Below are 24,450 nucleotides of genomic sequence, written 5' to 3' on the forward strand. Positions count from 1 at the left end.
CTTTGGATTCTGTGTCTTCCTCTCTCTCTCTGCCCCTCCCCCGCTCGTGCTGTCTCTTGCACATGCACCCACAGAAATGTTAAAAAATTTTTTTAAATACTTGAGTTAACAATAAATCTTTTAGTTATTGTTAATTTCTTAAAAATTGAATTATATTAAAAAATTGAATTATATATATATGTATCTAATAGTGTAATCTATTTCATCATTGTTAACCTAGTAACCAAAAATTGATACTATGAGTGAACTTACATTGTAACTAATTACATTGGTTTCTTTTAAATGTTTATTAACCATTTGGGGTGCTTGGGTGTTTCAGTCAGTTTAGTGTCCAACTGTTGCTTTCAGCTCAGGTCATGATCCCAGTTTCTTTGAATTGAGCCCCAAGTCATGCCCCTCACTGAGCGCAGAGCCTGCTTGAGATTTTCTCTCCCTCTGCCCCTCTTACCTGCTCTCTTTCCCCCAAATTAAAAAAAAAAAAAAAGTTTTATTAACCATTTGTATTTCTTCCATGAATTCACTCTTCATAACCATGTTTTATTTACGTTATCTTTTTTTGTGGTATGTGAATAAAACTTCTATTATATAGTCTGCTATTGTTTAAATACTAGATTTTCTTTTATTTTTTTGTTAACGTTTATCTATTTATTTATTTATTTATTTATTTATTTATTTCGAGAGAGGGAAAGAGCGCACAAACAAGGGGGCAGAGAAAGGAGGAGAGAGAATCCCAAGCCCACTCAGTGCTGTCAGCACAGAGTCCAATGCCGGGCTCGAACCCAAGAACTGTGAGATCATGACCTGAGCCAAAACCAAGAGTCAGACGCTTAACCAACTGAGCCCCCCAGGCCCCCCAGTAGATTTTCTTTTAGTCATAGTGCTTGACTGTTATCTTTGTACAGAAGCTTGAAATTCTTGGGGCGCCTGGGTGGCGCAGTCGGTTAAGCGTCCGACTTCAGCCAGGTCACGATCTCGCGGTCCGTGAGTTCAAGCCCCGCGTCAGGCTCTGGGCTGATGGCTCGGAGCCTGGAGCCTGTTTCCAATTCTGTGTCTCCCTCTCTCTCTGCCCCTCCCCCGTTCATGCTCTGTCTCTCACTGTCCCAAAAATAAATAAAAAATGTTGAAAAAAAATTAAAAAAAAAAAAAAAAGAGATTCTTAACCTGGTCAAATCAATGTCGTTTACTCTATACCTTCAGAGTTTTTTTCATCTGGCTGAGGAAGCCTGAGTCTTTACTGGGCTATTAGAAACATAGTGTCTCCCTGTACTTTCATAATTTTATGTATGGATTCCATAGTTAATTTGAATTTTTTTCAGTGATTTAAAATTCCATTTTCTATATGTTCATTTTGGTTGAAATTGTTCCTTGACCCATTTAGAGCAGACCATTGCTTGGCTGGTAAAACGTGCTTTGCTATAGCTTTAAAAAAAAATTGAAATTTAGAAGGACAATTTCCTCTCATTTTTTTTAAACCTTTTTTATAAATACCTAATGTTCTCTGGTTTTTGGAAGCAGTGGGGATTAGACAGCTGCTTCAATAATTTTTTGTTGCCTATATAAATACAATATGACTAGAACCCAAATCTGCCTGCCCTAGGGGAAACCTCTCTAGGTCTTTGAGTTTCTTCTTTCTATGCCCCTAAGCATGTGAAAATACTGTTTACCTATACCTGCCTCCTTAGAAATTATAACAGTAATTTTGTTTCTCAGGACAGTCTTGTCTCCCCAGCAGTTTTCATACACTTAGTAATGAGTTGTCCTGAACCCACACACACACACACACACACACCACCAGAGAGTTCTTTAGAATATCCTAGGCTGTCACTCTTTTGAAATTTTTTTTTCAACGTTTATTTGTTTTTGGGACAGAGAGAGACAGAGCATGAACAGGGGAGGGGCAGAGAGAGAGGGAGACACAGAATCGGAAACAGGCTCCAGGCTCTGAGCCATCAGCCCAGAGCCCGACGCGGGGCTCGAACTCACGGACCGCGAGATCGTGACCTGGCTGAAGCCGGACGCCTAACCAACTGCGCCACCCAGGCGCCCCTAGGCTGTCACTCTTGATCCCAATCTTAAGAACTATCCATGGGGAATTTCTATAGGTTGTCCCATCTGGACCATGTTCTTGGAAAATCGTTAAGAATGTACTTTGCAGAGCTATTCGTAAAGAGGCTGTAGAGGCAGAATCATGTATAACCTGGGATGAGAGAATTCTATCACAGATTTGCTAGGAAATATTTTCCTAATGATCATCAGATTGCTCTATCTTCTTTCTTCACCCTTTCTCTGAGCGTGCTCTCCCAATGGTCAACCAATACCTAAACTGCCAAAGGAAATTCTGGGTCTTCATAGATTTTCTTCAGCAGCTCAGACTTTTGGTTACCCTACATCTTTGGAGTAGCTGGTGTGTGGCAAGCGTTTCCATCACACAGCTTTCCCCATCACTCCTCAGCAATTCATTCAGCCCGTCAAGTGTTCCTTATTGGGTGAGTTCTTTCATGGCCGTGCCTTAAGCAGTCACCAGTGTGCTGTTACTATTGAAATGCTACCACTTGCCTGCTTAAGAAGAGCATATAGAAGGAGTAGGGAGGAGACCAAGAGTAATATTTGGAGATGAGGGTCCAGGAAGGGCTTTGGGAAGGTATTGACTCTTGAGCTGCATCTTATATACAGAGTGAACATCATCTTTATGTCAGAGATCCCAGAAATAGAGCCAACTATGAATAATAATTTAATAAAGGAGGTTTTATAAGACACAGAAGCCATCTGGTATCTGGACAACTAGCAGAATTCTTCCTTAAATAACATCCTTGCCTCATGGGACTTATTTTCCAAAATTCTTAGAATGGTCTTTGTACTCTTTTCTGTGGTGGCAAACTTCTGTCGTTCTTTAAAAGGAGTCTCCTCCATAAAGCCTTCCCGCTCTCCAAACAGAGTTAGCCCTGCTTTGCACACTTAACTCCTACAGACCCCTTACAAATGTCTACCTCCCCTACAATATCCCGATAGAAAAGTACATGACTAATACTTTCCCCATTAATCAAAATGATACTGTATATTCAATTTTGCATTTGTCTGATTTCCTTTGCAGTGGTACTTAATCGGCTTCCCAGGTGATTACAATTTGCAGCATAATAATTAGACAAAATGACATCTTGCTAACCTGACAGTATTTTGGACTTGCGACTAATTGCTTTATCTAAGTTCACATACTTATTAATTTACATTAATTTATTTCAGATGTTACTAGGCCTTAGTATGCATTGAATATTCATTGTCCCACAGACTGAGTTAACCTCAGAATGGGAGATCTTTTATTTTACAAAATATATGTCCATTCTTCACTCCTCCGATTATGCAGACTTATTCTTTGCTCTTACATCGTTTCTGACAGTGGCCTGTTTTTTTGAATCCCTGGGTTTAGCACTTTCCAGAGATCTGCCTGTAGCTTATGTCTTGACCTATGATCTCACTGATTGAGTGGCTCTGTTTTGAAACTTGTCATCCATCCCTATGGACAATGAGCACAAGAATCCCAAGCTTGTATTGAGAATAAAATATACAATATGGAACTTTGGCCAACATCATAGGACTATTTTTAAACTTATGATTTTAAAATAATTTTAGACTTATTCAAAAACTGCAAGAATACTGCAGAATTTCTGTATACTCTACATTTTGCAAATGTAGTTTTCTACCAAATTAGCTTTGCTTTATTTTTCTCTCTCCCTCTCTCTCTTTATTCTCTATTTTTTCTTAATACTTTAAAAGTAATTTGTAAACATGATGCCCTTTTCCCCTAAATACATTGCTATGTTTTCATAAAAATCAGGATGGTGCGTGGTGCCTGGCTGGCTCAGTTGGTAGAGCATGAGACTCTTGATCTTAGGGTTGTGAGTTTGAGCCCCATGAAGTCTTTAAAAAAAACAAACAAACCAGAATGTTGCCTTATATAACCACAGTATAATTAAGAAAGTTTTACATAGCCACAGGACAATTATCAAAACTGATTTAATATTATTGTCTAATCTTTAGGTCTTATATCTAACTATCCTTTATGGAAAAAGACAACATATTTTTTCTTGGGTCTGAATTCAATCCAGGATCACTTATATTTAGTTATTTACCACATCTTTTAACTTAAAAACTTTACAATGAAGTGACTTGTCATGAAATGTCCTAGTCACTTAAAGACCCCTAAATGGATCAGAGATTCAAATGTCAGAGTTCAAGCTATGTAATCATTAGTCAAAACATAAAAACATAGTTGTAGGGGCACCGGGGTGGCTCAGTTGGTTAAGCATCCAACCTCAGCTCAGGTCACAATCTCACGGTTCCTGGGTTCAAGCCTTACATCAGGCTCTCTGCTGTCAGCATGGAGCCTGCTTCAGATCCTCTGTCTCCCCCTGCCCTCTCTCCCCTCTCCTGAGCACTCTCTCTCTCTCTCTCTCTTTCAAATATAAACATTTAAAAAATTAACAACAACAATAACAACAAAAAACATAGCTGTAAATCTTTGAGCTTGGATTACACAATTTTTTTCTTAAACACCAAAAGCACAAGTGACAAGATAAATTGCACTTCATCAAAATTTAAAACTTTTGTGCTTCACCCGACTCTATAAAGAAAGGTCAAAAAAACAATAAGAATAGAAGAAAATGTTTGCTAAGCAGATGTCTAATGAGCTTGTATAGAGACTATAAGAAAAGAACTCCTATATATCAATAATAAATGAACAATCCAAACTAAAATGAACAATGTATTTGAACAGACCTTTTTCAAAGAAGATACACAGGTGACCAATAAGCACATGAAAATATGCTCAGCATCATGACTCAGCAGAAAAGTGCAAATCAAAGTTAAAATGAGATGCCACTTTACCCTAGAATGCCTATAATTTAAGGACAAGCCATAACAAGAGTTGTCGAGGATATAGAAATTGGATCCATTTGTACATTCCTAGTGTAATTACAAAATAGATCTTGCACTTTGGAAAATAGTCTGATTGTTCCTTTCTTTATGTTTATTTATTTAGTGGTGACTGGGTGGCTTGTATGACTCTTGATTTCCTCTGAGGTCATGATCTTACAGTTCATGAGGTCAAGCCCTCCATTGGTCTCTGCTGACAAAGCGTAGCCTGCTTGGGTTTCTCTCTCTGCCTCTCCCGTGCCCCTCTCCACTCTCTCTCTCTCCCTCTCTCTCTCTCAACAAGGAAATAAATATTTTAAAAATAAATATATTTATTTTGACAGAGAGCATGCACCCCCCGTGAGCTGTGGAGGGGCAGAGTGAGGGGGAGAGAGAATCCTAAGCAGGCTCCACACTGTCATTGCAGGGCTTGGTCTCATGAAAACATGTCAACAGAAAAACTTGTTAAATAAATGTTAATCGTAACATCAATCATAACTGCAAAAGTGGAAACAGTCTAAATGGCATGTCCATGCAATGGAATACTTATTTGGCAGTAAAAAGGAATAGAGTACCAATAAGTACTACAAACATGAATGAACATAGGCTGAGGAAAAGAAGCCAGATACAAAAGGCCACGTGTTAGAGGATTCCATTTATATGAAATGTCCCAAATGAGCAAAGTCCATAGAGGTAGAAAATAGATTTGGGACCGAAGCAGACAGAGGAAGGAGAAAAAAGTGGCATGACTTCTAAGGGGTTGGGGAGAGGGTGAACGCTGAGTATACAGTAACCAATGAATTCTGTACTTTAAAAGGATGGACTTCATGGTATTTAAATTATTTTACATATATGACAAGTCGATCATATTTATGAAAACTATTTAAAACATTTTTCATTCAGTTTGTGGTGTGTTTTTAATTACACAAACATTTCCCACAGAAGTTTGTATGTACCATTTACCATCTAAAGTGACTGCCACGTGACCACAGATTCAACAGCTTATAAATTAATAAATCCTTCCACTTTCTAAATGATACAACTCTCGAGAAAAGTTTTAAAATTGGGGATATTTATACTCATTTAAAATCTTCTTTTGAAATGAGAGTTTTCATCTTAATAGTGTAACTTGTATTTTTTGAAATTTTTGTAAAATGCAACCACATTGGGCTTTTGTGGTTTTTAACCATTCATTCAACAAATATTTGAGCTGAAATTCTATGATCAGGAGCCAAGTGTGCAGTAATAAATCAAAGAGACATGAAATAGTGGCTAATATTAATTAGCTCTAGCTCTGTGCTGCTATACATGGGTTAAGAAACTTGCTAAAGTATCCTGAAGTAGTAAATGACCGCCTTTACAAGTTTTTGCTGTTAATTTTTTTTAATTTTTATTTCTTTTTTGAGAGAGAGAGGGAGAGACAGAGTGCGAGCCACAGAGGGGCAGAGAGAGGGGAAGACGCAGAATCCAAAGCAGGTTCTTGGCTCCCAGCTGTCAGCACAGAGCCCGACATTGGGCTCGGGCTCAATCCCACAGACAGTGATGTCATGACCTGAGCCGAAGTCGGCCGCTTAACCGACTGAGCCACCCAGGTGCTCCAGCCTTTCCAGTTTTTTGTTTTAATTTAGGTTAAGGTAGACTTCTTAATTAACTGTAGCATATGTGCAGAAGACTACAGAAATCCTAAGGTCACAGGATTTTTCTAAAGTGAGCACCTTTGTGTAATTGGCATCTGATATTACTAGCACCTCAAAAGCACTCTTGTCCCCTCTTATCCCCGATTAAAAGTAGCCGCTGTCCTATCTTCTAACAGTATGGGTTTCTCTTGCCTGTTTCCAACTTCATCTTAATGCAGTCTTACAATAATTATTCTTTCGTCTTATCTTCCTTTATGCACCATTAGAGTTGTAAGGTTAATTCATGTTTTCTGTAACTGTAAGTCATTCTCATTGCTCAGTAGTGTTCTGTTACCATAAATGTTGAAAATTTATGGAGTTATATTCTTCTGGTGATTGACATTTGAGTTGTTTCCAATTTGGGATAATTATGAATATTGGTGAAATCTTTGGGAAATATAAGAATACATTTTTATTTGCTGTACATCTAGAAGTGGAATTGCTAAATTGCAGGGGTGGGGAGGGTGGGGTGTGCATATGTGCAGCTTTGGTTGATAGGAACACACAGTTTTCCAAAGTGGTTATCTCTTTATAGTCACATGACTAACATACAACTCTTCCAGTCGCTCCACATTCTTATCAATACTCGATATTTTCTTTTTCACTGTAGACATTCTAATGGGTGTTTAGTGCCTTTTTTTTTAAGACCTCTTTCCACTTTTTTTATACTATGTTTAAAAAAACATAAAATTTACCATCTTACCCACTTAACTACAGTGTATAATTCTTTAGCATTAATATATATTCAGATTTTTGTGGCATAAATCTCCAGAACATTTTCATCTTTCAAATCTGAAACTTTATGCCCATTAAATAACTCCCAATTATCACAGCCACTGGTATCCACCATTCCCCTTTTATGTTTTATGAATTTGACTACTTTAGGTACCTCCTATAACTGGAATCATATAGATTTGCTTTTTTGTGGCTGATTTATTTCACTTAACATTGTATCATTAAAGTTCATCCATGTTGTATATAGCATGTAATAGGATTCGCTTCCTTTTTAAGTCTGGATATTATATAGATATGCCACGTTTTGTTTATCCATTCATCTGTCAGTGGACATTTGAATTGCTTCCACCACTTGGCTATTATGAATAGTGGTGCTATGAACACGCAAATAACTGTTTTAGGCCTTGCTTTCAGTTCTTTCGGATGTAAGCTCCAGAGTGGAATTGTTGGATCACATGGCAGTTCTATTTTTAGTTTTTTGAGGAACTTCCAGACTGTTTTCTATAGCAGTTTTCACTATTTTATCATCACACCAACATATGTGGTGCCTTAAAATTTTCTTACTTTGCTACATGACGAGTAATGTGGAGCATATTTTCATATGCTCATCATCTGTTTGATATTCTCTTGTGTCGAGCCTGTTCAAATCTTTGGCTGGTTTTCTATTGTGTTTTTATTACTCACTTGGAGAAATGTCCTTATATACTTTGGGTAAAAATACTTTATCAATTATGTGTATTATAAATATTTCTCCCACTGTATTGCTTGCCTGTATGCCTTCTTAATCTCTTGCTAGTTAATGTTTTTCATGAACAGACGTACTTTATAATATAATCCAAGTTCTTTTTTTTAAGATTTTATTTTTACATAATCTCTATGCCTAACATGGATGGGGCTCAAATTTACAACCCTGAGATCAAGAGTTCCATGCTCTACTACCTGAGCCAGCCAAGCGCCTGTACAATCCACCTTCTTAATATTTTTCTTTATAGTTATTAAATGTAGTAATCTATTCTAAATTGGTTTTACCTGCTTCAAGGTCATGAAGATGTTTTCTTTCAAAAACGTGTTGTTTGAACTTTCATATTTATATCAACAATATAACTCAAGCTACTTATGTGCAGTAAGGGTCAAGATTCATAATCTGGTAAATCACTTTGCCTTCATTCATTTTCTTGGCCCTTTTTCATCTTTTGCATTTCCATTTGAATTTTGGCACAAGATTGTCAACTTCCACCCAAAGCAAAATCAACTCTGATAAGATTTTGCTTGGGATCCTATCACATCTGGAAATCCATTTGGGGAAAATTGGCATCATTATAATAGTGTCTATCCCATGAACATGGTAGTTCTGCATTTATTGAGATCACCTTTAATTTCTTTTAATGTTTTATAGTTTTTATAGACTTACACAGGTATAATACTTGTCTTCCTCCATTTAGACTGCTATGAGAAAATACCAGACTGAGTGGCTTCTATACTACAGAAATATATTTCTCCCAGTTCTGGAGTTTGGAAGTCTCAAATCAGGATGCCAGCATGGGTGGAACGGGGGGAGGGATGGGGGGGTGGGGGGAGTCCTCTTCTCTTTGTGTTGTCATATGTATGAAGGTGTTAGGGAGTTCTGTGGTGTCTATTTATAAGAACACTAATCTCACTCATGAGAGCTTCCCCCATGTGACTTAATTACCTCCCAAAGGCCCTACCTTGTAATACCACCACAACTGGGATTCAAGATTTAATATATGGATTTTTGGTGGTCACAAATCTTCATACCATGGCAATACTTAAGCAGCATATTGAACCTAGATCTGAATTTAGAGACTCGTTATGCTTAATTTTCTGATGTTCACTGAATGACATTTGGAGAATCTGAGAAAAGCACAGATAACCATGAATAAATAGCATTTTAGCATTTCCCATACAAAGACTAGATAAATGTAACTTTGTTCTTTGCTTGAAAACTTGAAAATTATCTGGTATAATTTTGTTTAATACATTATATATCATTTTGTATTTGAGATTATTTGAAAGCAAATGTATTCTTATTTGGCTGTAAAAGGACATATAAGTATAGAAAAAAATTTTAATATAAATAATTGTGTTTAGGGGGAAGGTCCTAAAGCCAACTCTACTCAAGGGATGCCTTGGTAGCAATGATTGTTAACCATCTGGAGTGACAGAAGAAAGTGATATTGGGTAACTAACATCTTAAGAAGTTTCATCTCAAGTTTATGTAATATTATTATAGCAACAGAAATGGGATAATAATTTTGCTGTTCGTTACTCCATTTTGGTCACAGGGGTGGGCACCTTTATCATTTACTGATTATGTGCTGATTAATGTGGTCAGTGTCTCTGCTGTGTAAATTTGTGATTTATGGAGGGAGTTTTAAACAGAATTGGTTGGTTTTATGTCTTGTCAACATTTTTATGTAATGTTTTGGTGTGCACTAGGACCACTGGGCTATATTTTAAATACTTCTGAGACCTTTACAGCACCCCATGGGTACGATACAGTGTAAGAAAAATCAATAATTATTCAAAGTTAATTGTTGTATTTTGCATTTACCGTGTCAACTGAACCACCTTAATCTTATAATATGGGTATGCTAGATCCTTGTGATAGCATGGAAAGGTCACAGGAATTTTAGGAGCATTGCTTTATGTATTAATTATTCTGTCTAATAAAACCATTCACCCAAGTGCTGAAGTCCATTTTTAATATTGAGGGTCCCTGGTTATTTGCATCTGGCTAGATTTGTCCCGTTGTGGCATTTGTGTAAGAGCAAAACAGTTAGGCTCTTTTCCAGGGAATCCTCTGTTGTCTATTTTGCAATACTGTATCGACAGCGAAAGAAACCACAGATTGCTTTCGTCTCCTTTCACAAGTAATAACCACATACCACAGACTCCTGTTCTGCCTGTTGTTTGTTAGTCAAGTAACCTGGGTTACTCTGAGTTGTGTGGAGGCAACTAGTCTAAAAACTAAATAGGCTTCAACCCTTTAAGAAATAGTCATGTTTAAAAAGACCTGAAATGCAATAATACAGAGCTTTAAAACCAATATCCATTGCACTCAAGTTTAGGTTTCTTGTTTTCTATAAACAAATGCACTCTGCTTTTCCAGGTTTTAAGAAGAGGCAGCGATGAAGAAAAAGTTCTCTGTTTGGTTCGGCAGCGCACAGGCCACCATTGTCCAACAGCTGTGATGGTGGTCCTCATCATGGTGTGGGACGGCATCCCTCTCCCCATGGCCGACAGACTGTATACAGAGCTCACTGAAAATCTGAAGTCCTACAATGGTCATCCCACAGACCGAAGATGCACGCTCAATGAAAAGTAATCAAATTTAGTTATTACTGCTTTCCTGTTCAGACCTCTATTATGTAATATTACTTTGTTAGTTAACTACCAATGACGTGTATTATATGGGAGAACATAAACTTAGGTATTCTAAAACTAAAAATAATCCAGTGGGGTTTTTTGTTTTTGTTTTTTCTTTAATAGAAATTTGGTTTCATAGCGAGTTGAGACCCTTTTAGGATATTCTCCTTTACTCATTTATTTATTTTTAGTAATCTCTACACCCAACGTGGGGCTCAAGCTCACAATCAAGAGTCTCATGCTCCACCGATTAAGCCCGCCAGTCACCCCATCCTCTTTCTTGTATAATATAATTAATCATACCTATTTTTCTTTTCTATCTGCATTTTAAGTGGCATTAAAGAACATTTTTCTTTCTTGCAAGTTATATAGTAGTTCACCCGTGGTTTCTTTTAGTTCTTGTTGAAATTGTAAATTTTAAAAACCTGAATTTGTGACGTATTTAAAATTTATGCCAGTTGGGGCACCTGGGTGGCTCAGTCTGTTAAGAGTCTGACCTCAGCTCAAGTCATGAACTCATGGTTCGTGGGTTCGGGCCCCACTTCAGGCTCTGCGCTAACAGTGCAGAACCAGCTTGGGATTCTCTATGGCTCTCTCTCTCCCTCGCTCTCTGCCCTGCCCCCACTCACATGCACGTGCGCACTCTCTCAAAATATATAAATAAACTTGAAAATTTATGCTAGTCAATCATGGGAGGAGGAGATCTATTTCTATCATTTTTTCCATTTAAGCCAACTCCAGTTACTAGAGAGTATTTAAAGAAATGTCATTACATGGGGCACCTGGGTGGCTCACTCAGTTGGGCGTCCGACTTCGGCTCAGGTCATGATCTCATGGTGAGTTCGAGCCCCGCGTCGGGCTCTGTGCTGACAGTTCAGAGCCTGGAGCCTGTTTTGGATTCTATGTCTCCCTCTCTCTCTGACCCTCCCCCGTTCATGCTCTGTCTCTCTGTGTCTCAAGAATAAATAACATTAAAAAAAAAAGAAATGTCATTATACAAAATATAAACAAAAATACACGACATCCCCTCTGTAATCTCTACACCCAATGTGGGGCTTGATCTTGGCTTGTGAGTTGGAGCCTACTTAAAAAAAATAAAGAAAAATTAAGAAAAATTCTTATTGACAGAATAGATGCAAGAATATTTCAATGAACTCTTATCATATATACCCCTCACATAGATTTCATTATTGTTAACAATTTGTAAAATTTGCTTTTTTACACATGCACACAAACCTACTTGGGGTGCCTGGGTGGCTCAGTTGGTTGAGTGACCAACTTCGGCTCAGGTCATGATCTCACCGTTCGTGAGTTCGAGCCCCGCATCAGGCTCTGTGCTGACAGCTCAGAGCCTGGAGCCTGCTTCGGATTCTCTGTCTTCCCTCCCTCTCTGCCCCTCCCCTGCTCACGCACTGTCTGTCTCTCAAAGAATAAATAACAACAACAACAACAACAAAAACTACTATTACTAGTGCTATTTTTATTTTTAAAATTTTTTCTTTCTGGATTATTTGTGAGTTAGTTGCAGGCTTGATACCTTTTTCCTGTAAATACTACTCAAGAGTATATTCTAAGAATGACAAAATTCTCTTACATAACTCCTGTACAATAATCAAAAACAGGAAGACTTGGGGCACCTGGGTGGCTCAGTTGGATAAGTGTCTGACTCTTCCTTTCAGCTCAGTTCATGATCTCGCTGGTTTGTAGATTCTAGCCCTGCAATGGACTGTGCACTGACTGTGAAGGGTCTGCTTGGGATACTCTCTCCCTCTCTCTCTGACTTGAGCTCTTTTTCTCAAAAATAAAACATTAACTTTTTTTTTAAATCTCATGCCTTGTCTTTCATTGTATTGATATTTCTGAAGTCCTATTTTTTTTTTAAATTTTATTATTACTTATTTACTTATTTATTTTTTAATTTACATCCAAGTTACTTAGCATATAGTGCAACAATGATTTCAGGAGTAGATTCCTTAATGCCCCTCACCCATTTAGCCCATGTCCCCTCCAGCAAACCTCTATTTGTTCTCCATATTTAAGAGTCTCTTATGTTTTTGCCCCCTTCCCTGTTTTTATATTATTTTGCTTCCCTTCCCTTATGTTCATCTGTTTTGTATCTTAAAGTCCTCATATGAGTGAAATCATATAATATCTGTCTTTCTCTGACTGACTAATTTCACATAGCATAATACCCTCTAATTCCATCCGTGTAGTTGCAAATGGCAAAATTTCATTCTTTTTGATTGCCAAGTGATACTCCTTTGTGTATATATACCATATCTTCTTTATCCATTCATCCATCAAAGGACATTTGGGCTCTTTCCATACTTGGCTATTGTTGATAGTGCTGCTGTAAACACTGGGGTGCATGTGTCTCTTCAAAACAGCACACTTGTATCCTTTGGATAAATACCTATAGTAGTGCAATTGCTGGATTGTAGAGTAGTTCTATGTTTAAGTTTTTGAGGAACCTCCATCCTGTTTTCCAGAATGGCTGCACCAGTTTGCATTCCCACCAGCAGTGCAAAAGAGATCCTCTTTCTCCACATCCTCGCCAACATCTGTTGTTGCCTGAGTTGTTAATGTTAGCCATTCAGACTGGGGTGAGGTGATATCTCATGGTGGTTTTGATTTGTATTTTCCCCTGGTGATGAGTGATGTTGAGCATTTTTTCATGTCACTTGGTCATCTGGATGTCTTCTTGGAGAAGTGTCTATTCATGTCTTTTGCCCATTTCTTCCCTGGATTATTTCTTTTTTGGTTGATTTTTGATAAGTTCTTCATAGATTTGGGATACTAACCCTTTATGTGATATGTTGTTTGCAAATATCTTCTCCCATTCTGTCGGTTGCCTTTTAGTTTTCCTGATTGTTTCCTTTGCTGTGCAGAAGACTTTTATTTTGAGGAGGTCCCAATAGCACATTTTTGCTTTGGTCCTAATTTTATAGACAATTGCTCAGTTTGAGTTTGATTGCTGCTTGCTAATGTAATTCAATTGAGAAATTATTGGCAGGACTATCATATTTAGTCCATAAGATAAGGACCTACTTTCATTTCATTTGTCCTATTATCAGTGATATTGACTGTTTGCAAAAGCTCTTGTAGGTCTCACGAACTTCTACATTTCCTGTGTTTTTAATTGTTTAACTGTCAACTTTCAGTGAAACTACAATTTTCTTTCCTTTCCATGTGTCATTTCAATGACATAAATGTGCTATTTATTTTTCTATTTGGCAACGTTAATGTCCTTCTGTAATTTCAAATTTAATCCCATTTGCATACCCTTTTTCTTCCTTTTCAAGTTGTTGTAACATTTTGTCATTTCACAATATATCTTCCATCTTGGTAAGAAGATTTAGGGGTACTTAGACAATTCCTCCCCTTCGCGGTATCTTAAATGATACTTTTTGTATACTTTCTTATCATATTCAGTGTTACCTTACGTATTAGACATTTTCCTGATGTTTACAATTTAAAAATACTAATAATAGTTTCAAACTTTACATTTCTATATTCTTTTTATTGACTTTTTAAAATATGGGTTTTTGTTTGTATTTTTAATCATTACGTAAGAACTATGCACATACTATTCAAGTTTTGAGGATTATGCAATTAGAAACCAAAGAGTGCTTTTTACCTCCTTGGTTTCATATCTTTGTATGAATATTGTAATCATTGTCATCCTTACTATTGGGTCTGTTAGGACCTCAGAAATGCCCCCAATGTGATAAAACAACCAAATTACTTTCAGTTCAATTTTTTCATTTATAACCTTAATGAAGACTTTTTAATGTTTTTTTTTTTTATATTTTATTTATTTTTTGAGAGAGAGAATGCAAGTGGAGGAAGGGCAGAGAAGAGGGGACAGAGGATCTGAAGCAGGTACTGCACTGACAGACTGACAGCAGTGAGCCCGACATGGGGCTTGAACTCACAAACTGCAAGATAATGACCTTAGCCGAAATCAAGAGTCCAATGCTTAACCAACTGAGCCACCCAGGCGCCCTAATAAAGACCTTCATTAAAATTGAGAGTGATCTCACATGCAAAATATCTTATCCACTGTCAATCCTCAGAGAATTATATCAATGTCAGTTTATAGATGAAGGAGCTAAAGTCCAAAGAGCTAATGAGATACTCTAATTTTCACATCTGATAGGGAACAGATCCAGGATTAAAATCTAGATTCTTTATTTCCTCTCCTTGGACACATCCATATGTATATATCTGTATAGTTTATTGCTATTTATTTGGATTTCCAATCGTGAACAAACATTTTAGTTAAAAATTGGCCTATATTCAAGGGCATTTAGCTTTGGGTTGTCAACACTACTTAAGGTAAATTCAGTAATAAAATAGATGTGTTAAAATCAATTCATTAGTCATCTATACTTCTAAAATTATAGGAATCTGAAATGTTCTTTCTGAGCTATTGGCCCGCTTTATCAGTTCATTCCCTTGCAATTATCATCTTACAGTCGTACCTGTACATGTCAAGGAATTGATCCAGAGACTTGTGGAGCTTCCTTCTCTTTTGGTTGTTCCTGGAGTATGTATTTCAATGGATGTAAATTTGGTAGAAGCCCAAGCCCTAGAAGATTTAGAATTGATCCAAGCTCTCCCTTACACGTAAGTGCCCTTTTTTACTTTTAAATTTCACAATGAGTTTATAAGTACATTCCTTAAAATGTTTTTTAAATAGTAAAACAATTAAATATTTTAGAAGTAGTGGAAAAAACAGTAAGAATATATATATGTAAATAGTTTAAAATTCTCAATAAATTAGGTAAAGACTTCATCTCTGAGCCCAAATTACCACTGTCCCTGGCTCCCTCCTCCTTCTCCCCAAACCCCAGAGACAATAATTGTTCAAAGAACCTAGAATTTTATACCCAGCCAAAGTAGGAAAAATAAATAAAACCATTTGCCAACATTTCAAAGACTCAGAAAGTTTACTACCCACAGAACTACTATGAAAGAATTACTAAAGGACGTAATCCAGAAAGAAGATATATGAAACCGGAACCAATCTGTCCGGGACACGAGGCCATGGTGAGCAAAGAAATTAGTCAACCTTACTGTTAAGTTTAAATAAGTTGAGTACTTACATTTTTTTAAATTAAAATAACAACCGATAAGTATAATTCCATACTCTTACCAGCTCAAGGGTGGGTAGGCACTGGGAGGGGGTGGGGCACCTATAGGAACTAAATGTGGTGATGTTTTATGCTTTGTTTGGAGTGGAGATGATTTAGATACCAATTAACTCTAAGATCAGTGTTTTTCAAACTTTGAGCTGTGACCAAGAATAAAAAACATTTTATATTATAAACTGCTATACAATAGATATATGCAAGTAAATAATTAAAACAAAACCTTCAGTAAATAATACTTCATCTTATATGTTAGAGAAGATATTAAAATATTAAAAACTTAATATCTAATTTAATTATAGCGAAGGATCACTGGTATTCACTACAATACTTTTTATAAAATTTCATTGTTCTTTGTTAGATGTGACTTACTAAATTGACTTCATAGCCCTCTACTGAGTCATGACCCACAGCTTGGAAAACACTGCTCTAGAATTTGTCAGAAAAACATATATTTAAGAAATCATATGTTTAAAATTTTTTTAGATGAATTTAAATAGAATTTTTGCATTTTAAAGTAGTGTGGGGAAAAAATCTTTCTAAGGAAGACAACCTATACATAAATCAGCAAAAGGATTTTTAAAAGTCATTAGAATACAAGATAAATAGGAAACACAAAATACAACAGCAGGAATGATTCTCAATTATAGCCATAATAAGGTGAATATATCATCTTTCCAAGAACCTCAGAATTAATAATGATCCCTTTAAAGAGGTAAGTGGAATTATTTAGCATTTTTTAGAGTTCCTGTCTGTTGCAATAAAACATGTAAATGGTTTTAGTGAGAGAACTATCATTTGCAGATAAAATACCTTAGAAGAAATCTAATAAGTATGTTAGGGGCACCTGGCTGGCTCAGTCTCAAGAGTGTGCAACTCTAGATCTTAGGGTCATGAGTTGAAGCCCCATTGGGTGTAGAGCTTACATTTAAATATCGAAGAAGTGTATTAGACCTCTAGGGAGAAAATGATAAAATTTACTAAAGGCTATACCTGATCATGGAAAGGTGCTATGTTCAAACATAAGAACACTTGATAATGTGATGTCCATTCTCCCTTAAAATTAATCACTTTTCTTTACAAATATCTTATGATGAAACTGCCTGTGTATAAATACATCAGAGTATTGACATGAGTGTTACATTTTTATTCTACAACATAATAATATTATATGAATCATGATCTTTTTCTATGGTCTTTATAAATAATGAGTAATATCTATATAGTGCTTATAATACAGGAAGAAGCATTTCTCATTCCAGGAACTGACAGAAGGCCAGTATGAAGCTCAGCAGGCAAGAGAGAGTAAGGTGAATGCAGTGGCCTTATATGTCAAATATTTTGGAAAATCATTGAAGGGTTTTAATGAGAATAGTGGTACAATTACCCTTGTCTTTCAAAGGGGTCTCTTTAGCTGCTCCTTGAATAATGTATTAAAATTGTTGAAGAGTGTGTTTAGCAAGTTGAGCTAGCTTTAAGAATAAATAGTCCAAGTGTGCCTGGGTGGCTCAGTCAGTTAAGCTTCCAACTTTGGGCTGAGGTCATGGTCTTGCGGTTTGTGAGTTCAATCCCTACATCAGGCTCTGTGCTGACAGCTCAGAGCCTGGAGTTGGCTTCGGATTCTGTGTCTCCCTCTCTTTCTGCCCCTCTCCCTTTCTCACTCTCCCTCTCTCTCTCTCAGAAATAAATAAACATTTAAAAAAAAGAAAAAAAGAATAGTCCAGAGAAGGGATAATAGTAACTTGGAATTGGTTGTGACAGAGGACATAGTGGATAGTGGTAGTCTGGCAAGGTTTTCATAATCAGATGGTAGTGCTATTTCTTGACATAAGGTTTCAAAAAGGCAGATTATGAATTCAGTTTGGAACCACTGGGTGAGAGATTTCTATGGTAAATCCAAGTGGGGATGTCAGGTCAATAATAACAATCTGAAGCTCAAGTGTGATTTCTTGTCCAGATAGTAATTATAACCACAGATGTGGATATGACAGTCCTAGAGATCAGGTTTAGGATGAAAAGAGAAGAGGAATATAGGCTTGAGCCCTGACATGTTAGGACCTGATATGAAGAAACCTCTATATCTGACAAACACATTTGTTCTAATGAAACAGAGTGTCAAGATCCTTATGTTATGAATAATGAGACTTACATTTGTAATGGTCACCTATATAAGCTTTATTTAATTTCTGTGGGCCTAATTTATTTCAACATTTCCACACAATAAATATTTCCTGATGACCATATACTCAGTCTAACTTCTGATACTCTTTGTGAATTCATTATCTACCAGTAGTAAAACACAATTACTCCACTTAATATTTCAGGTGTTACAAAACATAATCAAAATATTTTCAATAGGTACTTAAATCACAATTGTGAAGTTTTCTTCAAATAAATGAAATAATTAATGGGTGAGTATAGTCAGGAAGTTTTTTAAAGGAGGGTCCTGACTTTCCTGACGATATTTATTAAGCTATATTAAGTTTCACATACATAAGAAAACAGATGAAAGGAACAGAGTAATTTAGATATATGCCAAATAGATAAATTTCTTTTTCAGTGAAAGAATCAACCTAAATCAGTAGGAAACAAAAAAGGTTATTACCACTGATGCTTTTCAGTTGCTCAAATTGGGGTTTGTTAAAGGCACCCAAGAATTAACTTCCTGGGGCAGGTGGGTGGCTCAGTCGTTTACGTGTCTGACTCTTGATTGCAGCTCAGGTCTTCATCTCAGGGTCGTGAGTTCAAAACCCACATTGGGCTCCATGCTGGTTGTGGAGCCTACTTTAAAAAAAGAAAAGAAAGGGGCGCCTGGGTGGCGCAGTCGGTTAAGCGTCCGACTTCAGCCAGGTCACGATCTCGCGGTCCGTGAGTTCGAGCCCCGCGTCAGGCTCTGGGCTGATGGCTCGGAGCCTGGAGCCTGTTTCTGATTCTGTGTCTCCCTCTCTCTCTTCCCCTCCCCCGTTCATGCTCTGTCTCTCTCTGTCCCCAAAATAAATAAAACGTTGAAAAAAAAAATTAAAAAAAGAAAAGAAAAAGAATTAACTTCCTATGTCTATACTGTGTGTGGCTTTGGCTTTTATAATCTGATACGTATCCACATGAAGGTCTTTCTGTGTTTTTGGCATCCATCAAATCTGAAATGAAGCAGAAGCCTTGAGCCTCCTTAATTCTTCCTTTCATCCTTGCTCTCTCAGTTTCCCTTCCATAGTCTTCCTTGGATGTGATTGATCATTTATCAAGTCTTTGATTTGATTTAGAATACAATCCTCTCTGAAAAATTATCACAGTGCTCTTTCAACTATTGTTTCCAAATTCTCCTTTTGTGTTGGATACCTCATACTGTCATCAGTGACATTTTTAATGGAGACTCTTGTTAAAGACTGTTCTCCTTTGAAAAGTCTTCCATGTTTCTTCCATCAGTAGCAATCCAGATTCTTGATATGGTGTCAAGGCTCCTTATAGTCCTACTTGATTTAAGTGCCCAGTACTGCTAAATAAATATAAAATACGGTTCTTGTATTTATATTTAGCAACATGAGCAGTTTTACACCTTATCTCTAACACCATTTACATTTCTAACTCACTTACAACATAGTTAAACCATAACAATGACTAAGGCTTTCAATTTTATAAAAAAACAACCCATTTTATTTTCTGTGGTATCTCTTTTATTAGGGTAAGTATGAATTGTGCATCAACCACACATCAGCAATGATTTATGACTCTTTTTCACACACCTAAAACTTGTATGTCATTATGAAACAACTTTTATGGACTGTCTTTTCCTATAGGAAAAAAACCTTGAAGATAATTTACAGAGTTTGGCTACACGATTAGCTCCAATTTATAAGCAGTATGCTCCAGTTGCTTACCAAAACCAGGTATGTTTGGGGACCAGATGCAGTACTCTTGAACATGGTTATCTATCTTTATAGAACAACTTCAAAAATTATCTAGCCTGGGGGTGCCTAGCTGGCTCAGATGGCAGAACATGTGGCTCTTGATCTCAGGGTTGTGAGTTCAAGCCCCACATTGGGTGTAGAGATTACTGTATAGAAAAACTTTTTTCTATTTTTTTAATTAAAAAGATATGTATATTTATCTGTCTTTAAAAACTTCCTGTTATGACAGTTGAATTAAATTGAAATTCCAGAGTGACAGAATTCTGGTTATTTCTAGAAATATAATTTATAAAAGCAGAAATGCATGATTGATTCTACACAAGAAAATTCATCAGTCCAGTATACTGAATATGTTAATAGAACAAATGAGAAAAACCACATAATCTCTCTGTATAAAGACATTTGACAAAAGCTAACACTTTCATGATTAAAACAGTCATCAAAATAGAAATAGAAGTGAATTGGCTCAACCTGATACAGGACATCTATAACAACCCACAGCTAATATCATAATCATGATAAAAGACTAAAACATTTTTTGCTTTATATGTGGAACAAGACAAGAATATCTACTCTCAGGGTGCCTGAGTTGCTTAGTCAGTTGATCCTCTGATTCTTAACTTTGGCTCAGGTCATGACCTCATGGTTTTTGTAATTGAGCCCTGAGGTGGACTGACAGTGTGGAGCCTGCTTGGAATTTTGTCTCTGCCCCCCACCCTCTGCAAAATAAAGAAATAAACTTTAAAAGAAAAAAAAGAATATCTACTCTCACCATTTCTATTAAACACTTTGCTGAAGGTTCTATTAAGGACAACTGAAAGAAATTCAAAATTTTAAAATTTTGTGCTTCAAAGGACATCATCCACAAATTAAAGGAGGAGCACCTGGGTGGCTAAGCTAGTTGAATGTCTGACTCTTGATATTGGCTTAGGTCACGATCTCCCAGTTTGTGGTTCGAGCCCCATGTTGGGCTCTGTGCTACAGGCATGGAGCTTGCTTGGGATTCTCTCTCTCCCTTTCTCTCTCTGCCTCTCTCCCAATCATTCTCTCTCTCTCTCTCTCTCTCTCTCTCTCTCTCTCTCTCAAAATAAATTTAAAAAAATAAAAGAAATGAGAGTTGAGGGAAGCAGGGAGTTGATCAGAGGGTACAAACTTCCAGCTAGCTATAAGATAAATACAATCTGGGCATCTATTGCACAGCATTGAGGCTATAATTTAATTAACAATACTATATTATATACTTACAAGTTTTTAAGAGATCTTCAATTATCACTACACACACAAAATAAACCTCATAGTGTTAACGGATTGAGATGTTACCTAACCTTCCTGTGGCAATCCTTTTGCAATACACACATGTGTGCAGTCATCACAAGGTGGAAAATACGTGTAAATATCTTTTAAAAGTTTGTTTATTTTTGACAGAGTCTGCGAGACTGGGGGAGGTGCAGAGAGAGGATCCAAAGTGTGCTCTGCACTGACAGCAGAGAGCCCAATGCAGGGCTCAAACTCAGGAACCGAGAGAGAGAGTTGGGGAGGGGCAGAGAGAGAGAGGGAGACACAGAATCCAAAGCAAGCTCCAGGCTCCAAGCTGTCAGCACAGAGCCCTACGCGGGGCTTGAACCCACAAACCGCGAGATCATGCCCTGAGCCAAAGTTCGATGCTTAACTGACTGAACCACCCAGGCACCATAGAATTTCATTCCATTTTAAGGCTCAATAGCATTTCATTGTGTGTATTTACCCAGGCACCCCAATATCTTTTTATCTTAAACATAACCAGAGACCTATGGTCTATATTTCTTAAATCTTTATTTGTATTGTCATGAATAACATCCTTTCTGTTAAATTCAACTTTTCATTTTAAAAAGAGTTATAGGGACACATGGGTGGTTCAGTCGCTTAAGCGTCTGACTCTTGATTTCAGGGTCTTAAGTTGGAGCCCTGCCTGAAGCCTACTTTAAAAAATTAATAATAATAACAATAAAATAAAATAGTTATAAATTCATTTTTTATATGAATTTAATTTATTTAATTTATATGGTTTATGAATACATGTATATGTATAGACCTTGAGGACTCTTCCCACATAATTAATGCACTATGTTCGTCTCTCTTCCTAATGGAATAAATTAGGCTTGCTCTGCTTGTTTATTCACCAGCAGCAGGTATTTTTATCATCCTACCATCAGTCACAGCCAGGGATTTGCATTTTACTTTGTGTACTATCAGACTCTTCCTCCTGAATGTTTCTGAGCTACACATCCACTACTTTAACGCACTATGGTCATAAATATCTGAAATTGCAATGTGTCATTAGTTTAAGAGCCTGGTCAGGAAGTGACTTTTATTCTTTACTGAAGGTGATTCTTCCTGTCTCTTACAACTGTGTGTCATACATTTCTTTTTTAGGTAGAATATGAACATGTTGCCCGAGAATGTCGGCTTGGCAGCAAAGAGGGTCGTCCTTTCTCTGGGGTCACTGCTTGCCTAGACTTCTGTGCCCATCCCCACAGGGACATTCACAACATGAATAATGGAAGCACTGTGGTATGTACATAGATGGCTTTTGATTCTAAAAGCTCCATCTCTGTGTGGTTAGGCTGAATATGATTACTGTTAAAAATTTTATTTTAGGGGCCCCAGGCTGACTCCGTCAGAGGAGCACATGACTCTTGTTCTCAATATCATGGGTTCCAGCCCCACGTTGGGTGCAGAGATGAATTAAATTTTAAAAATCATATTTTATGTTCTGTCTCACATAGTATATACATCAATAGCATTTACGTTATTGTCCAACTCCTTCCACAAAGTTACAGAACTGGCCTTAAATATTTTTTGAAGGTCTTGAATCTTATATTTAATTGTGGTGTGTTTGCTAGCAGGTAGGAGGACTCTTGTATGCTCTCAAACTGATAGGTAGGAAGTTAAGCAATTTATCAGTTCTCTTTTTTTGCCTTCTGGGTACCAAAGGGTTTTTGTGATGGAATTATCCCGAATGTATCGTTTTCTTGTTCATGTTTGTTCTTAATACCAGTATGTATGTATAAAGTTCCATTAATATTCCAGAATTATCAGAAATATTTGCATTTCAGTGCTCATACTTATGTTTACAGCCATGAAAAGAATTGTACGCCCATAGCGTGAACTCAATTAAGAAATACTTAAATTAGGTAAAAGACCCTGAGAAAAATCACACAGTTGTCTTTTTTAAATGAAATGGATTTGGTTCAAGTCATTATCTCCTCACCTAGTAAAACAAGAGATTAATATGGAGTGATTTTTTTTTTGCATGATACCAGTCTGGTTGGCCCCATAGAAGAAAGGCATAGCTACAGTCCCTTACCCTGTGACTAGAAGGACACAATCTAATCCGTCAAAAGGCAGCCTTCCCTCCTTGTTTAGCCAGTGAAGTCTATGACTGATAGAATTAAGGAGCCAAAAAAATTTTTTTTTTTGCATTATCATTCCTCTCCACTGTCATTGACTATAGTCTTTGAGACAAATGTTATTTTCAAAGTTGAAATAGTAGAAATCTGTCCAGGTGAACCGTGGCCACAGTGTGGTTCGTTGTCACTGCTTGGCTAGTGCTTGGCTAGTCACTTTACTTGAATTGCTTCATGACACAATATCCATGATCAGGGTGAATTAGGTTCAGTCAAACTGGATTTTGGTTCCTCTTCTTCTTGTGCTTCTCTTGTGTATCATTCAGTGTGGCCTCTTCTCCTCTGCTGTCATTGCTCATGCAATGAGGCTTGCACCTAGAACTTGCCCTGACTCCAAAGTTCTGCATTTCTGAAACCCTGGAATCTTGACCTTCAGCTACCAACTCACTTGCCTCCCTGTCTGCTGCCTCAGTCTTTCTAATTATGCTCCTTGTATCTTGTCTCCTCGGCCCCTTCTTAGTGTCCCTGTGAACAAATAAACCGCTTAAACATTTATTGATGCAAGAGTCTAATTTTTTTTTAAGAGTCTAATTTTTAACATGATTACTTTAAATTATTCACAAATTACACCCAAGAGACTTTAGTATTTCAAGTCTTGCCGGTAAACGTGACTATAGATACTGAGAAAATAAAACTAAGTTTATCTTTCTTTACCATCTGTATTCATCAAGTTCTGTCAACCTTACAATCTGGAAATTTTTCATAAGTAATCCCCCTCTACCCAATGAATGTGTCATTATTTAAATAGTTAAGAAATATGGTAATATATAGGCTAAAATAATATCTTAATAGTTAATATTTAGTATGAAAGCTGTGGACAGTCCAGTAAACATTCCTTAATTTGGACAATGGAGTAAGATGAAATATAACAAAAAGACCTAGTGTTTAAAATATTACAGGAGTGCCTGGCTGACTCAGCCAGTAGAGCATGCAACTGTTGATCTCTTTGTCATGAGTTCAAGCCCACATCAGGGATAGAGTTTACTTGTGTGGTTTTGTTTTGTTTTGTTTTCAGTTTTATGTATTCACTTTGAGAGGGAGAGAGTGCAAATGGGCAAGGGGCAGAGAAAGAAAGAGAGAGAGAATCCCAAGCAGGCTCTGCACTGTCAGGGCAAAGCCCCATGTGGGGCTTGAACCCATGAACCATGCGATTGTGACCTGAGCCAAAGTTGGATGCTTAACCAACAGAGCCACCCAGGCACCCCAACAGAGTTTACTTTTTAAAAATATTATACTCTCA

At 37.0% G+C, this 24,450-nt stretch overlaps 1 protein-coding gene across 3 annotated transcripts in view; it reads left to right on the plus strand.

Moving 5' to 3' along the window:
* The window catches only part of TET1 (tet methylcytosine dioxygenase 1), a 129,106-nt gene that overhangs the window by 87,777 nt on the left and 16,879 nt on the right, over positions 1–24,450 (plus strand). For 2 of the 3 annotated variants that reach the window (XM_043596489.1, XM_043596488.1), the window contains exons 6-10: positions 10,450–10,661; positions 15,185–15,335; positions 15,672–15,758; positions 19,654–19,743; positions 22,177–22,314. In XM_043596489.1, the coding sequence (XP_043452424.1) occupies positions 10,450–10,661; positions 15,185–15,335; positions 15,672–15,758; positions 19,654–19,743; positions 22,177–22,314 (678 nt within the window). The remainder of the gene's footprint in view (positions 1–10,449; positions 10,662–15,184; positions 15,336–15,671; positions 15,759–19,653; positions 19,744–22,176; positions 22,315–24,450) is intronic. The other variant, XM_043596490.1, reaches the window with a different exon arrangement.

Source organism: Prionailurus bengalensis, chromosome D2 (genome assembly GCF_016509475.1).
Source record: "Prionailurus bengalensis isolate Pbe53 chromosome D2, Fcat_Pben_1.1_paternal_pri, whole genome shotgun sequence".
Lineage (NCBI taxonomy): Eukaryota > Metazoa > Chordata > Mammalia > Carnivora > Felidae > Prionailurus > Prionailurus bengalensis.